This window comes from Chrysemys picta, chromosome 1 (assembly GCF_011386835.1).
Source record: "Chrysemys picta bellii isolate R12L10 chromosome 1, ASM1138683v2, whole genome shotgun sequence".
In the NCBI taxonomy this organism is placed as follows: Eukaryota; Metazoa; Chordata; order Testudines; family Emydidae; genus Chrysemys; species Chrysemys picta.
The window spans coordinates 190,344,490-190,360,648 of record NC_088791.1 but is presented as its reverse complement, the minus strand read 5'-3'; the positions used below and the strand labels follow the sequence as shown (position 1 = coordinate 190,360,648).

Sequence of the window (16,159 nt, the reverse complement as noted above, 5' to 3'; positions counted from 1 at the left end):
GTTCTAGTTTTACTCAGAAGAAAAAGTGTTTTTTTTTCAGGATGAGGGCAAATCACAACAGCCTGATTGTAAGATGCTGTCTGTATCTGATGTCTACACAGTACAGACACTCCATGCCCCTCCCAGCATGGGTATAAATAGCAGTGTAGACAGTGAGGCACTGCTCAGGTGAATAAAGACACACCAGAACCTTAGGGATGTACTCACCACGGCTCTCTAACTTGCCCAATCAGTGCCTCCCTGATCTACACTGCTATTCTTAGTAGTGTATTATTCCCTGCCTTCCTCTGCTGGAGCCTTACCCCACTGCCCGAGTCTTTCACTACAGCGAGGAACAGCTCCAGCAGCGGGAGCTGCTGCGGCATTTCCCTGCTGCCTCCCCCCCGACAGAGCCTTTTCCTGCTGCTGGAGGGTCGGGACACTACACCGCTATTTTTAGCAGTGTAGATGGAAGACACACTATGGGGGGTGGGGTAGAGAGCTGTGTAGGGTATATACCCTAAGGTTCTGTCATGTCTTTACTCATTTAAGCAGGGCCTCACTGCTGTTTATACCCATGCTGGGGGGCATGCAGTGTCTATAGTCTACATGCCGCCATACGTGTAGGCTATGGCTTGAGAGAAGAATGTTCATTATGGTTTGGTACTCAACCATAGCTCTGATGAGAGCTATAAAACAGTAAAGATTAAATGACTGAGATACAATTTGTTCTTTATAAACCTCCATGCCTTTATTATTTCTATTACAGGCATGCCTAGAGGCTCCAATGACTGTAGGGACGTTATTGTGCTAGGCACTGCACAAACACATAGTAATAGACAGTCCCTGCCCCCCAAGAGTTCACATTCTAAAGGCTAGATTGTCTCAGCCCTTACTGAGCCATGCAGGGGAGTAAGAGGCAGTAAGACCACATCTTTTACTTCTCTGCTCAGATTGCCCTCCACTGCAGCTAGTGTTGCAGGGGTTATTAGTACTCACTCAATATTCCTCACAGCAAGCAAGTGCACTGGGAGGAGACGGATAGGAGCAAGGAGTAGGAGGAGCCCTATCTTTGCCCTCACCCTTGTCAGCCAGAGTAGCTGGCGAAGTGCACAGGGGGAAATAAGCTGTTCTATAAAAGTGAGTAAAACAATTTATTCCTCCCCCAGTGGAAGGGAACGGCTGGCAAGAAATCCAATTGAATCAGTTTGTTCTCTGACCTGCACTGGGATCAGTGCAGCTATGTGTCTCCCCTAACCTGATGAAGTGCTCTGTGTGGCTTGAAAGCTTGTCTCTCTGACCAACAGAAATTGGTCCAATAAAAGATATTACCTCACCCATCTTGTCCCCTAACTTAGGGTAGATTGTAAAATGGCAATGTAGCCCTGAATAGACAAGTCAGACAGTGAATGGGAGAAAGTATTAACAATTAAGTGAACCCTAGTATAATAAAGCTACTCTTATTCTCATAGGTAATGGCAAATGATAAGAATCACTGAGTAAAAGATGACAAGATGCCTGGAAACGTGATGTCAGTATCCTGCCATAAGCACCATTTCCTTTTGGTTGGCTTTCTTGGTTTCTGTCTTAACAGTTTTGTGAGAGGTCAGAAGAACAACACTCTGATTTTCACCAAGGAAAATAAAATTCGCAACTGCAGCTGTTCTGCTGATATCCATGACTGTGACTACAACTTGGCAAACCTCATGTGCAGTTGCAAAACCATCTTGCCTTATACAATAGACAGAGCCAGCTACCACAGTGACCTAACAATTTGGTTCACAGATACGACCGTGCTTGGAATGCTGTTGAACTTTACAGTGGTGCACTACCTGAAGCTTTCACTCTGTGGCTCCACTCCTCTACCAAGAGAATACCTGGCCATTTTGGGATTGCGAAAGCTGCAAATAAACAGTGTGGTTAAGGGCCAGTTTCTAGAGCAAAATTTAACAATCTACAATAGCAGCGACAATGAGATGAAAGACAAACCGAAGGTGCTACACAAAGACAGGCAAATGTTTTTGTATATTTCTGTCTTGGATACATCTCTTTTCAACAGGTATTCTTTACTGAAGTCCTACAGTGTGGAAAATGTCTCCAGCATTACAGACCACTTTCCAAGTCTGCCATATTCTGATATATTTTCAACTACTAATAACAAAAGCTACATTGTAACATTCATTTACTGAGACATGTTCAACAACTTCAGCAGTACAGTAAGGGGGCACGTTAACCTGTCAATAGAACAAGATATTGAACTTTTGCAAGTCTGTTTTGTTTGACTCAGAAAGGAAAGTAAGTGTTGGTCAGTTCTTACTGCACTCAAAACGACACTACTCACAAAGTGTGGGATTCAAAATAGTTTGAACACAGAGAATTAATTCTGTAACCTGTTTCTTAGAGAACAGAGAAAATGTGTAATCAATTTTAAAAGTGATGTAACTAAGTTTTCATAATGACTTAATTATTGTATGGTAAACATTGAAATACGTTGATTAATTTTGTTATGAAATGTGCATTACTTGGGTATATGAAAACATGACAATGTACCTTTGGGTATGGAACTACCTAATAATAATAACCCATCTGTAATGTGTTTTTACACATTCTGCTAGATCAGGGGTCGGCAACGTTTGGCACGCGGCTCACCAGGGTAAGCACCCTGGCAGGCCGAGCCAGTTTATTTACCTGCTGACACGGCAGGTTCGGACGATTGCGGCCCCCACTGGCCGCGGTTCGCCGTCCCGGGCCAATGGGGGCGGTGGGAAGCTGTGGCCAGCACATCGCTCGCCCATGCCACTTCTCGCTGCCCCCATTGGCCCGGGACGGCGAACCGCAGCCAGTGGGGGCCGCGATCGGCCGAACCTGCCACGTCAGCAGGTAAATAAACTGGCCCGGCCCACCAGGGTGCTTACCCTGGCGAGCCGCATGCCAAACGTTGCCGACCCCTGTGCTAGATGTACTAAATATGTGGAAAATGTATAAGTAATATGAATAGTAGTGAGTATATCTAGTTATATGTACTGAATCTCTTATCTTTTTACATAAAAGTACGTGGACCTTTTTCAGTTGTAGTTTGAAAGCTCACACCATTATTTGCCTTGGAAAACGGTTAGGATAATGTATGATGAGCAATTATGTCTCCTTATGAAGGCTGTTTGATTACTCCAGTGTTATCTTAATTTGGTTCTACATTAACACAAAACTTGGAGATTTGTTGGCTGCACAGATGCAGAAATCTGACAGAACCTTTGGCTCTGGCTCCAGCAGACCCTTTTATATAGGTTACCAAAGATGAATTGCCAGTTTTCACAATAAGGTTAGGTTAATTATATCACATATATAAAGTATAATAAGTATCTAGAACAGCAGATCTTTACAGTCTTGTACTGCAAATAAGGGATATCTAACAAATCTTTCCCCCTTAGCTTTTGATAACACCTGGGGGAGTGATGGTGTTAAGGAACTGGGGAATCTATTAATTTGTTTTCCCATTTAAAAGAAATCCTTTCTCATAACTATAACCGAGAAAGATGGCAGGGCCCCTGGACAAAGAACAGTGTTCAGCTTGTGTAATTTGAAAAGGGAACGGTGGTGATAGTGTTGTAAGTAGTCAGAAGATAAGGAAATCTTTCCCTGAGAGAGATTTCAAAAATACTCAAAACTTGGCGCAGTCTGGTACATTCCAAAGGTGGGGGGGGGGGGGAATGCTCTCTAGAAGTATTTGTTAACTTCTAATACCAGTAGCTGATATCTCTGGTAGGCATGATTTATCAGTTTCGAAAGAGAGGGTAAACTCACTCTGACTTCTAATTTCTATCTTTCTGATCTATATGTTGTCAGACCAAACTCACTGTGACGTTGCACTCTATATGATTTTATGAAAATATGCTAATGTAACTGGAATATGCTTCATGCAAAAGGTCTCTTGTAAGGTATCATTACAAAGTTTATAATCTACTGAGTGTGATCATCCTATTTGTATAAATGTAACACTTTTGTATCTGAAACTAAAAATATGAAATAACTCTGAGGGCCTATTGTAATTATGCAAAGTGTGGGCCATTAATGATGGTTTAGAATCTTGATGACTCCCATTAACCAGGACAATTGTCTGCAGATGGCTTTGTTTTACTTGTAAGTCTCCCTGTATACAGTACATGTGTGCTGGCAAGTGGGTAATGAAGGATTCCAGTTCAGGTGACATGATCACATGTTCCTGTAAGACATCTTTAACCTGGTGCTTTTCCATAGAAAAGGTGGGGGTGGGAACCCAGAGAGGGACAAAGGATTCCCACCTTATGCAAAAGAGATATAAGTGGGTGGGAGAGAACAAGAAGAGGCAGCCATCATGAGGAATCCCCTAGCTACCACCTGAGCTGGAACAAGGGCTGTACCAGGGGAAAGGATTGTGCCCAGACTAGGAAGGCGTCCAGTCTGTGAAAGAAACTTATTGAAACATCTCTCAGGGTGAGATTTTATCTGTACTCAATTGTATTACTGTATTAGGCTTAGATTTGCGTGTTTTATTTTATTTCACTTGGTAATTCACTTTGTTCTGTCTGTTACTACTTGGAACCACTTAAATCCTACTTTCTGTATTTAATAAAATCACTTTTTACTTATTAATTAACCCAGAGTATTATTAATGCCGGGGGGGGGGGGCGCAAACAGCTGTGCATCTCTCTCTATCAGTGTTATAGGGGGCAAACAATTTATGAGTTTATCTTGTATAAGCTTTATAGAGGGTAAAACGGATTTATTTGGGTTTAGACCCCATTGGGAGTTGGGCATCTGAGCGTTAAAGACAAGAACACTTCTGTAAGCTGCTTTCAGTTAAGTCTGCAGCTTTGGGGCAAGTAATTCAGACCCTGGGTCTGTGTTGGAGCAGATGGGTGTGTCTGGCTCAGCCATACAGGGTGCTGGGGTCCCAAGCTGGCAGGGAAAGCAGGGGCAGAAGTAGTCTTGGCACATCACTTGGCAGTTCCCAAGAGGGGTTCTGTGATCCAACCCCTCACACTCACTATCATGGTATCTTTAACAAGGAGCTTCTATTTTAAGATATGAAGATATTTTAAATTGAGTTAGGCCCTCCAAATGCAATATTTATTTATATCCATGAATAGTTGTAAATACCCTGATGCCATAAGTAACTACCAACATTTTACCTACTTTTTTCTCTTTACTCTTTTATTTGCTTTAAGGCTTTGTTTCTGATGGTTAGGGTGACCAGATAGCAACTGTGAAAAAACAGAACAGGGGGTGGGGGAGTAATAGGCACCTGTAGAGGGGCGGACTCACCCCTGCAACACCTCCTGCTGGTCTTTTCTGGGAATTAGCTCTTCCAGCATCCTGGAGCACACCCTGTAGGCTGGTGATCCGCCTGTCCTCTAGCCCCCGTGTCCCTCCCAGACCCTGGTGCCCTTGTATCTGGGGTGCTGCCCCCTGGCAGTACACCCCTCAGTACTAGGGTCTCCCCTCCCCAGGGAACCCCCACCCACTATCCCTACCTCACCTCAGAATAAGGCCACTGCCAGTCATCAACTAGCCCCCGCTCCCTGGGGCAGACTGCAGTATAGACCACTCATCACAGGCAAGGTTGGGTTTGGACCTGCTGCCTTGGCCTACCCACAGGCTGCCCTCTGCAACCCCCAGTACCCCTTGGCCTCCTACTAGGTCACAGCCTGGGGCTATCCAGGCTGCAGCTCCTCAGCCTGTCCCCAGCCCTGCTCCACTCAGATTCTCTAGCTCACTGCTACCAGGCCCTTCTCTCTCTGAGTGCAGAGAGAGACCACTGAGCTCCTGGCTCCTAGCCTCTTTATAGGGCCAGCTGGGCCTGATTAGGGTGTGGCCCAGGTGCAGCTACTTCCCCAATCAGCCCAGTAGCTTTTCCCTTTGCCCCAGCCCTCTGCCAGGGCTGTTTTAAACCTCTCAGGGCAGGAGCGGATAACCACCCCGCTACAGCACCTATATAAGAAAAAGTCCCAAAAAACGGGACTGTCCCTATAAAGACGGGACATCTGGTAACTCTACTGATGGTGAGATTCAGCATTATTTTATTTTTATGTCTGAAAAGTAAAGACACATTTTCTCTTTTTTGAAAACAGATTCCATCAAAGCACAAACCACTTGGATCTGAAGCTCCTTTCACCTTTCTCCCAATCACTAGACCACAAGTACTTACTCAATTTTTAACTCAGTCATTATGCAGGCAAACTCCCATTGCAAACAGCGAGTAAGGATAGAGGATAAAACTTGAGTGAAAACTGAGTAAGAACCTCAGAGTTTGGCCCACAGATAAGAAACAGCTCTTCTTATGCATTCTTCAATTTTATTTCCATACAGGACCTTTCGTTTATTTATTTTTAGGGACTAATTAAAAAGATGCCAATCCAAAAATTAGGCATTCTAACATTTACTTGTCCTTATAACATCCAACGACAATATGTCATAGTGCTGAGTGTGCATAGCCACACTATTCAGCTTTATTCCAAGTATCTATAAAGTTCTACAGGGCTATTACTAGGGCTGTCAATTAATCACAGTTAACTCAAGCAATTAACTCAAAATAAATTAACTTGATTAAAAAAACCGAATCACCATTTTAATCACATTGTTAAACAATAGAATACCAATTTAAATGTATTATGAATATTTTTCTACATTTTAAAATATTGATTTCAATTACAACACAGAATACAAAGTATACAGTGCTCACTTTATATTATTTTTATTACCAATATTTGCACTGTAAAAAAAGATAAAAGTAGTATTTTTCAATTCACCTCATACAAGTACTGTAATTCAATCTCTTTATCGTGAAAGTGCAACTTACAAATGTATAATTATAATTTTTTTTACATAACTGCACTCAAAAACAAAACACTGTAAAACTTTAGAGCCTACAAGTCCACTCAGTCCTACTTCTTGTGCAACCAATCACTAAGACAAACAAGTTTATTTACATTTACAGAAGATAATGCTACTTATTTACAATGTCAGCTGAAAGTGAGAACAGGCATTCGCATGGCACTGCTGTAGCCAGCATACAAGGTATTTATGTGCCAGATATGCTAAACATTCATATGCCTCTTCATGGCCGCTTCATGCCCCTTCATGCTTCAACTTGTAGATCTTTTTTTAACAGTGCAAATATTTGTGATAAAACATAATATAAAATGAGCACTCTACACTTTGCATTCTGTGTTATAACTGAAATCAATATATTTGAAAATTAAGAAAAACATCCAAAATTATTTATAATAAATGTAAATCAGCATTATATTCATAGGCATGCGTACGGGGTGTGCCAGGTGTGTTTTTGTTTTTGCCCAAGAAATCCTTAGTCCCAGGGCAGCTGCCACATCCAGGAAGCTCTCTAATGTGTCTGTAAGGTCATTTGCGCCCTGGCTGAAGAGGATGATATCACCTGTATAATCCAGTTTGGTAAAAGAAGTTGATCCAAGTTATGCTGGTATTTATGAAGACATGTTCAAGGAGCCAATCCATTGGATGGCAGAACAGGGCTGGGGGCAGGACATATCCAGTGGTACAAGTACAGTGATATGGTCCAGTATGCCATACCAGTAAGATATTTATAGTTGGTATGGTGTACCGAAAAGACGCAGGAGGCGCCCACCCCCAGCCCTTCCATGCAGCTGCATCTCCTGAGTCCTCCTGCCTGGGGTCTACAGGGCGGTGGGGATGGGGTGCTGGGGGCGGTACAGCAGCCACGCTGGAGGAGCTGCTGGCGTGGGGCAGCCCGGCGGCCCCATGTTCTTCTGCTCCTTTCGCCACTGCAGTTCCGGAGAGCCTTGATCTCCCAGGAACCGCAGTAGCGAAGGCCCCCCACCTAGTGGCCCCACGCCGGCAGCTCTTCCGGTGCGGCTGTACTGCCCCCAACCCTTCCACACAGCTGCATCTCCTGAGTCCTCCTGCCTGGGGTCTGGACAGCAGAAGTCTCTGGCACAGCGGTAGGAGGACAGAAACCCCCACCCCACGACAGGTAACATGGGATAGATGTGGATCATGGGGAGGGGAGAGAGAGAGCACGGGGGCCCCGGGCTGGGGGTGGGGCAGAGTCATGTGGGGAGGTCACGTGCCCCCCCCCTTTGTCTCCCTCCCATGAGTGCAGCGTACTGGCAAGAAATGATTTCTACTTGCACCACTGGACATATCCCTGATTCATCCCAGATCTAATGTAAAATCTGTCAGATCTATGAGTCCCTCATTGTATCCATGCCCATGAGTCATTACGTAGATCTTGAATTAATCTCAGGAAGATGTCGGGAACACCATTGCCTCACAGGGCCTTCCACAGGTCAGATCTATTGACAGAACTGAAGGCTGCCTTTAGGTCTATGTATGCTGCTGCCAAAGGACAATTGAATTCGTAACTGGTCTCAGGGTATGTGTACACTACGAAATTAGTTCGAATTTATAGAAGCCGGTTTTATAGAAATCGGTTGTATACAGCCGATTGTGTGTGTCCCCACATAAAATGCTCTAAGTGCTCTAGTCGGCGGACCGCGTCCACAGTACGAGGCTAGCGTCGACTTCCGGAGCATTGCACTATGGGTAGCTATCCCACAGCTATCCCACAGTTCCCGCAGTCTCCGCCGCCCATTGGAATTCTGGGTTGAGATCCCAATGCCCGGATGATGCAAAACACTGTCGCAGGGGGTTCTGGGTACATGTCGTCAGGCCCCTCCCCCCCCCGTCACAGCAACGGCAGACAATAGATTCGCGCCTTTTTACCTGGGTTACCTGTGCAGACAACATACCACGGCAAAAATGGAGCCCGCTCAGCTCAGCTGAGCTCACCGTCACCATATGTCCTCTGGGTGCCGGCAGACGTGGGACTGCATTGCTACACAGCAGCAGCTGCTAACTGCCTTTTGGCGGTAGACGGTGTAGCATGAGTAATAGCCGTGGGGCTGGCAGCCGTAGGGCTGCATTGCACCAGCCCCTTGCCCTTTGGTAGGCGATGGTATATTATGATTGGTACCCATCGTCGTCGTACTGGAGTGGCTGTCAATCATGGCCACCTGGGCAGACATGCTACTGTTTCGATGATGATGGCTACCAATCGTAGTATACTATTTTCTGCCAATTGCCCAGTATTGTCTGCTAAGCACCCAGAAGAGGCCGAGGGCGATGCTGGGTGCTGGCGGACGTGGGGCTGGCAGACGTGGGGCTGCATTGCTACACAGCAGCAGCCCCTTGCCTTTTGGCAGACGATGGTATATTATGATTGGTATCCGTCATCATCATACTGCAGAGGCTATCAGTCATGCTGCACCGTCGGCTGCCAGCTTAAGATGTAAAAAATAGATTTGTTCTGTATTCATTTGCTTCCCCTTCCTCCGTGAAATCAACGGCCTGCTAAGCCCAGGGTTTTCAGTTTAATCTTTGGGGGGACCATTCTGTGTGACAGTTGTTTGTGTTTCTCCCTGATGCACAGCCACCTTTCTTGATTTTAATTCCCTGTTCCTGTACCTGTACGCCATGTCGTCACTCGGCCCTCCCTCCCTCCCACCCTCCCTTCTTCTCCTGGTCCATCAGATACTAGTTTCGCGCCTTTTTTCTGACCAGGCGCCATAGCTAGCACTGGGATCATGGAGCCCGCTCAGATCACCACGGCAATTATGAGCACTATGAACACCACGCGCATTGTCCTGGAGTATATGCAGAGCCGGGACATGCCAAGGCGAAACCCGGACCAGCCGAGGAGGCGATTGCAGCGCGGCGAAGAGAGTGATGAGGAAATTGACATGGACATAGACCTCTCACAAGGCACAGGCCCCAGCAATGTGGAAATCATGGTGTCACTGGGGCAGGTTTATGCCGTGGAACGCCAATTCTGGGCCCGGGAAACAAGCACAGACTGGTGGGACCGCATCGTGCTGCAGGTATGGGACGATTCCCAGTGGCTGCGAAACTTTCGCATGCGTAAGGGCACTTTCATGGAACTTTGTGACTTGCTTTCCCCTGCCCTGAAACGCCAGGATACCAAGATGAGAGCAGCCCTCACAGTTGAGAAGCGAGTGGCGATAGCCCTGTGGAAGCTTGCAACGCCAGACAGCTACCGGTCAGTCGGGAATCAATTTGGAGTGGGCAAATCTACGGTGGGGGCTGCTGTGATCCAATTTGCCAGGGCAATGAAAGACCTGGTGATATCAAGGGTAGTGACTCTGGGCAACGTGCAGTCAATAGTGGATGGTTTTGCTGAAATGGGATTCCCAAACTGTGGCGGGGCCATAGACGGAACCCATATACCTATCTTGTCACCGGAGCACCAAGCCACCGACTACGTAAACCGCAAGGGGTACTTTTCAATGCTGCTGCAAGCCCTGGTGGATCACAAGGGACGTTTCACCAACATCAACGTGGGATGGCCGGGAAAGGTACATGATGCTCGCGTCTTCAGGAAATCTGCTCTGTTTCGAAAGCTGGAGGAAGGGACTTTCTTCCCGGACCAGAAAGTAACCGTTGGGGATGTTGAAATGCCTATCGTGATCCTTGGGGACCCAGCCTACCCCTTAATGCCATGGCTCATGAAGCCGTACACAGGCAGCCTGGACAGGAGTCAGGACCTGTTCAACTACAGGCTGAGCAAGTGCCGAATGGTGGTGGAATGTGCATTTGGACGTTTAAAAGCGCGCTGGCGCAGCTTACTGACTCGCTCAGACCTCAGCGAAAAGAATATCCCCATTGTTATTGCTGCTTGCTGTGCGCTCCACAATATCTGTGAGAGTAAGGGGGAGACCTTTATGGCGGGGTGGGAGGTTGAGGCAACTCGCCTGGCCACTGATTACGCGCAGCCAGACACCAGGGCGGTTAGAGGAGCACAGCAGGGCGCGGTGTGCATCAGAGAAGCTTTGAAAACGAGTTTTGTGACTGGCCAGGCTACTGTGTGAAACTTCTGTTTCTGCTCCTGCTGCCTTTCCTGCAGCTCAACCATACGCTCGAGCATATCAGTTTGATGCTCCAGCAGACGGAGCATTGACTCTTGCCATCTGTCTGCAAGCTGACGCCACCTATCGTCTTCAGCCCGCCACTTGCTCTTTTCATCCCGCCGTTCAGCCCGCAACCTCTCCTCTCGTTCATATTGTGCTTTTCTCATGTCCGACATTGACTGCCTCCACGCATTCTGCTGTGCTCTATCAGCGTGGGAGGACATCTGCAGCTCCGTGAACATATCGTTCCTCGTCCTACGTTTTCTCTTTCTAATGTTCACTAGCCTCTGCGAAGGAGAAACATTTGCAGCTGGTGGAGGAGAAGGGAGAGGTGGTTAAAAAAGACACATTTTAGAGAACAATGGGTACACTCTTTCATTACAAGGTCGCATATTTCGGCTTGCAGGCAGCCATGGTAGGCCACAGTGTTTTGGCTTTTTTAACCTTCTTAATATGCGGGAAAGGTTGCAAACAGCAGCGCATTTCCCATATCAAGGATGAATTGGGTTGTCCATTTAAAATGGGTTTTCAATGTAAAAGGAGGGGCTGCGGTTTCCCGGTTAACATGCGGCACAAACACAAGTAAACCACCCGCCCCACACACACACACACGATTCTCTGGGATGATCACTTCACCCCTCCCCTCCACCGCGTGGTTAACAGTGGGGAACATTTCTGTTCAGAAGAGCAGGAACGGGCGCCTCTGAATGTCCCCTTTATAAAATCACCCCATTTCAACCAGGTGACCGTGAATGATATCACTCTCCTGAGGATAACAAAGAGAGATAAGGAATGGATATTGTCTGCATGCCAGCAAACACCGGGACCATACGCTGCCATGCTTTGTTATGCAATGATTCCAGACTACGTGCTACTGGCCTGGCGTGGTAAAGTGTCCTACCATGGCGGACGGGATAAGGCAGCCCTCCCCAGAAACCTTTTGCAAACGCTTTGGGAGAACATAAAGGAGAGCTTTCTGGAGATGTCCCTGGAGGATTTCCGCTCCATCCCCATACACGTTAACAGACTTTTCCAGTAGATGTACTGGCCGCGATTGCCAGGGCAAATTAATCATTAAACACGCTTGCTTTTAAACCATGTGTAATGTTTACAAATATTTACAAAGGTACACTCACCAGAGGTCTTCTGTGTGCCCTGAGGGTCTTGGGTGAGTTCGGGGGTTACTGGTTCCAGGTCCAGGGTCACAAACATATCCTGGCTGTTGGGGAAACCGGTTTCTCCGCTTCCTTGCTGCTGTGAGCTACCTACAGTACCTCCATCCTCATCTTCCTCGTTCCCCGAACCGTCTTCCCTGTGTGTTTCTCCAGTGAGAGAGTCATAGCACACGGTTGGGGTAGTGGTGGCTGCACCCCCTAGGATCGCATGCAGCTCCGCGTAGAAGCGGCAAGTTTGCGGCTCTGCCCCGGACCTTCCGTTTGCTTCTCTGGCTTTGTGGTAAGCTTGCCGTAGCTCCTTAATTTTCACGCGGCACTGCTGTGTGTCCCTGTTATGGCCTCGGTCCTTCATGGCCTTGGAGATCTTTTCTAATACTTTGCCATTTCTTTTACTGCTACGGAGTTCAGCTATCACTGCTTCATCTCCCCATATGGCGAGCAGATCCCGTACCTCCCGTTCGGTCCATGCTGGAGCTCTTTTGCGATCCTGGGACTCCATCACGGTTACCTGTGCTGATGAGCTCTGCGTGGTCACCTGTGCTCTCCACGCTGAGCAAACAGGAAATGAAATTCAAACATTCGCGGGTCTTTTCCTGTCTACCTGGTCAGTGCATCTGAGTTGAGAGTGCTGTCCAGAGCGGTCACAATGAAGCACTGTGGGATAGCTCCCGGAGGCCAATAACGTCGAATTCCGTCCACACTACCCCAATTCCGACCCGCAAAGGCCGGTTTTATCGCTAATCCCCTCGTCGGAGGTGGTGTAAAGAAACCGGTTTAAAGGACCCTTTAAGTCGAAAGAAAGGGCTTCGTCGTGTGGACGTGTCCAGGCTTAATTCGATTTAACGCTGCTAAAGTCGACCTAAACCCGTAGTGTAGACCAGGCCTCAGATAAAAGATGAAGAGGATGTATAGCGTCCATTGTAGAGCACCCAGCAGTGAAGCCTGATTGCTCTGAGCGATGATGTTTTACAAGGAAAGGCTGGAGCTGAGCAAGTAGGACACGTGTAAAAACTTTTCCAGGAACATTAAACAGAGTTATTGACTTCTAGCTGCTGCACTCAGTGTGTGGGACTTTCTCCTTATAAAGTGGGTTGATGATCCCTTCCTTTCACTCTACTGGTACCTTGACAGTAATCCAAGCCTGGACAAAAAGTTGGTATAATGCTACACTTATGGGTTCTATGGCACACCTGGTAAGTTTAGGTGTTATGCCGGCAGTTCTGGTGGATGCCTGTTTCACAGTTTCTGTAATATCCAGCAGCATTCAAAAAACAAAGATTCAAGAGGAACAAAGGAAGCCCCCAATCCTGCAAACACTTACAACCATGCTTAACTTTACTACCATGAAATCCCATTGATTTACTACTACTCATGGTAGTAAAGTTAAGAATGTGCGTGTTTAAAGGATTGGAACTTAACTCAATTCAGCCAGACTGTGAATCAGCTACAAACAGCCTCCTTTCCACCTGCCATCTCTGGGAATATACCCTCAACCTACTACAAAAAATATTTTAAATAAATAAAGGGCTTTTTAGTTGATTTTGCCAACTCTCATGATTTTTATCATGAATCTTGAAATAATTGGTGTTTTTCTTAAAACTGCAGATCCTAGAGTCACATGTCTACATGAGAATTCCAGCTTTCATAAACAAAAACAAATTTCTAGCCATCCTGATTACTGAGAACACCGTGGAAATATGTCCCCAGTGTTTCCTAAAGGCTCACAAACCAGAAGACAAATAAAAAGAACCTAAAACGTATTATTAATTTTCATCTCATTAATTTTCACCCAATTTCATGATGTTGAGGTCTTACTCATGATATGGAGCCTTTGGGGTTGCTTCATAAATGCTAAGGACTCAGTTCTGAACTGTGGCTGAGTTGAGAGAGACAGAGCTCTTCATGAGCAAGCGAGAGAGACTAATGCAGATTGGTTTTCTAGGAACTCCAGACACCACCTCTCTAAGCAATCTTATTAAGGTTGAAAGCACAAATTGGTTTTGGCTGATTAATAATCCTGAGGCAAGACACTCCTGTCTTAAAAATTCTCAGAACTGGTTTATACAAATTAACTAACTTGTGGATGTTAGTACACCATATATAAAAACTGATATAATCAAGAAAGTCTAATAGATTATCAGTGACTATACTGTGAGGGTGTGCTGCCCTCTAGTAAAAAGGTGTTGAATAACAAAGTCATTAAGTATTACCATTACAACATCTTTTAAAATGGAAGCATGCAGTACTAATAAATATGAGCTCTGGCTTTGGTGGGAAGGCTAGTATGGAAACAGGAAAGCACATAAGTCTTCCAGATACTTAAAAGAAAACTGCACTTAGTTTTGCTCAGAGTAATGTTCTGAATAAAGGTCACATAATATAATCTTCAACCCTATGCCCAGCTGAGCACAAGAGAACTCTGATCGGAAAGTAGGGAGGAATCCTTCCTCCAGCCCATGAGAGGGAAAGGAGCTGAAAAGTGGCTACTACTCCAGCTTAATAGCTGGGGGTAGCCTCTGCAGTCCTCATGCCCCTCTTCTGGAGGCACCAAAGACTTGAAAGTCTGTGCAGTGGTCAGTCAACCTGCTCTTACCCTACCCTGTTTCTGATGTGCCCTAAAAAGGCTGCTGCCTTAAGAGATGCCACATAGCTGGCCTCCAATGTTGCACATGTACAGCAACTCCTCACTTAACGTTGTAGTTATGTTCCTGAAAAATGCAACTTTAAGCAAAACAATGTTCAGCGAATCCAGTTTCCCCATAAGAATTAATGTAAATGGGGGGATTAGGTTCCACGGAAATTTTTTTCGCCAGACAAAAGACTATTTATATATATATATCTATAGATATATATATAAATAGTCTTTTGTCTGGCGAAAAAAATTTCCGTGGAACCTATTCCCCCTATATATATATATATATATATATATATATATATACACACACACACACACACAGTATAAGTTTTAAACAATTTAATACTGTACACAGCAATGATGATTGTGAAGCTTGGTTAAGGTGGTGGAGTCAGAGGGTGGGATATTTCCCAGGGAATGCCTTACTGCTAAATGATGAACTAGCACCCGGCTGAGCCCTCAAGGGTTAACACATTGTTATTAATGTAGCCTCACACTCTACAAGGCAGCACGAATGGAGGGAGGGGAGCCAACATGGCAGAGAGAGATAGAGACACACACCCTGTGTGTGTGTGAGAGAGAGAGACATGTATTTCCCCTTTAAGTACCCTGACCGCACTCTAAGTACATTACCTTTTTAAGTAGATCAGCAAGTTGAGACAGCAGCTACTGCCAGCAAGTTCCCTCCGTCCTGAGCCCTGTCGTGTCCCCCCCTGCTCTGTGGAGATGGCCCAATGGAGTAAAGGAGCGGTGGGGAGTGGGACACCCTGACATTAGCACCCTTCTCCCCCCCACACAGCAAGCAGGAGGCTCCGAGGAGCAGCTCCAAGGCAGAGGGCAGGAGCAGCACATGGCAGTGGGGGGAGGGACAGCTGAACTGCCTGGCAATTGATAGCCTGCTGGATGGCTGCCGCACGGGGAACTTAGGGGAGCTGATGGGGGGGCTGCTGGTCCACCCTGGTTCCAAGCCCCCACCAGCTAGCTCCAACGGGCTGCTCTTTCTGGAAGCAGTGGACAAAGCAGGCGGCTGCCAAACAGCGTTATAAGGGAGCATTGTGCAACTTTAAATGAGCATGGTCCCTAACTGATCAGCAACGTAACAACAAAACAATGTTAACTGGGACGACTTTAAGTGAGGAGTTACTGTAGACATCATGTGAGCTGCAAACTCTATTAATACCACTGTTCAGGACCCTTCTCATCTGCAGGTGAAAGGGAGGATTTGGGCCATACATAAGCACCGCTATTTCTAGCTCTGTCTTAAAGCAAACAATATATCTTTGTGAAACAAGTATCGGGGTCCAGGTAAGATGCCTAAGAAATTGTAAACGACTTTCCATGCTTTAATACTGGTTGAACAATTTGATGAAGACCTGTAGTGTTTAACAGTGTATTTTCATGAAAAGGTTAAT

At 46.1% G+C, this 16,159-nt stretch overlaps 1 protein-coding gene across 3 annotated transcripts in view; it reads left to right on the top strand.

The window, feature by feature from the left end:
- EPCIP (exosomal polycystin 1 interacting protein) overlaps positions 1–2,629 on the top strand; it is a 38,871-nt gene extending 36,242 nt beyond the window's left edge. For 2 of the 3 annotated variants that reach the window (XM_042855772.2, XM_005283920.4), the window contains one exon: positions 1,452–2,628. In XM_042855772.2, coding sequence (XP_042711706.1) covers positions 1,494–2,168 — 675 coding nt within the window. In that variant the 5' untranslated portion in view covers positions 1,452–1,493 and the 3' untranslated portion in view covers positions 2,169–2,628. Of the gene's footprint in view, positions 1–1,451 lie in introns of all 3 variants that reach the window. The other variant, XM_024102766.3, reaches the window with a different exon arrangement.
- Positions 2,630–16,159: the final 13,530 nt, after the last annotated feature.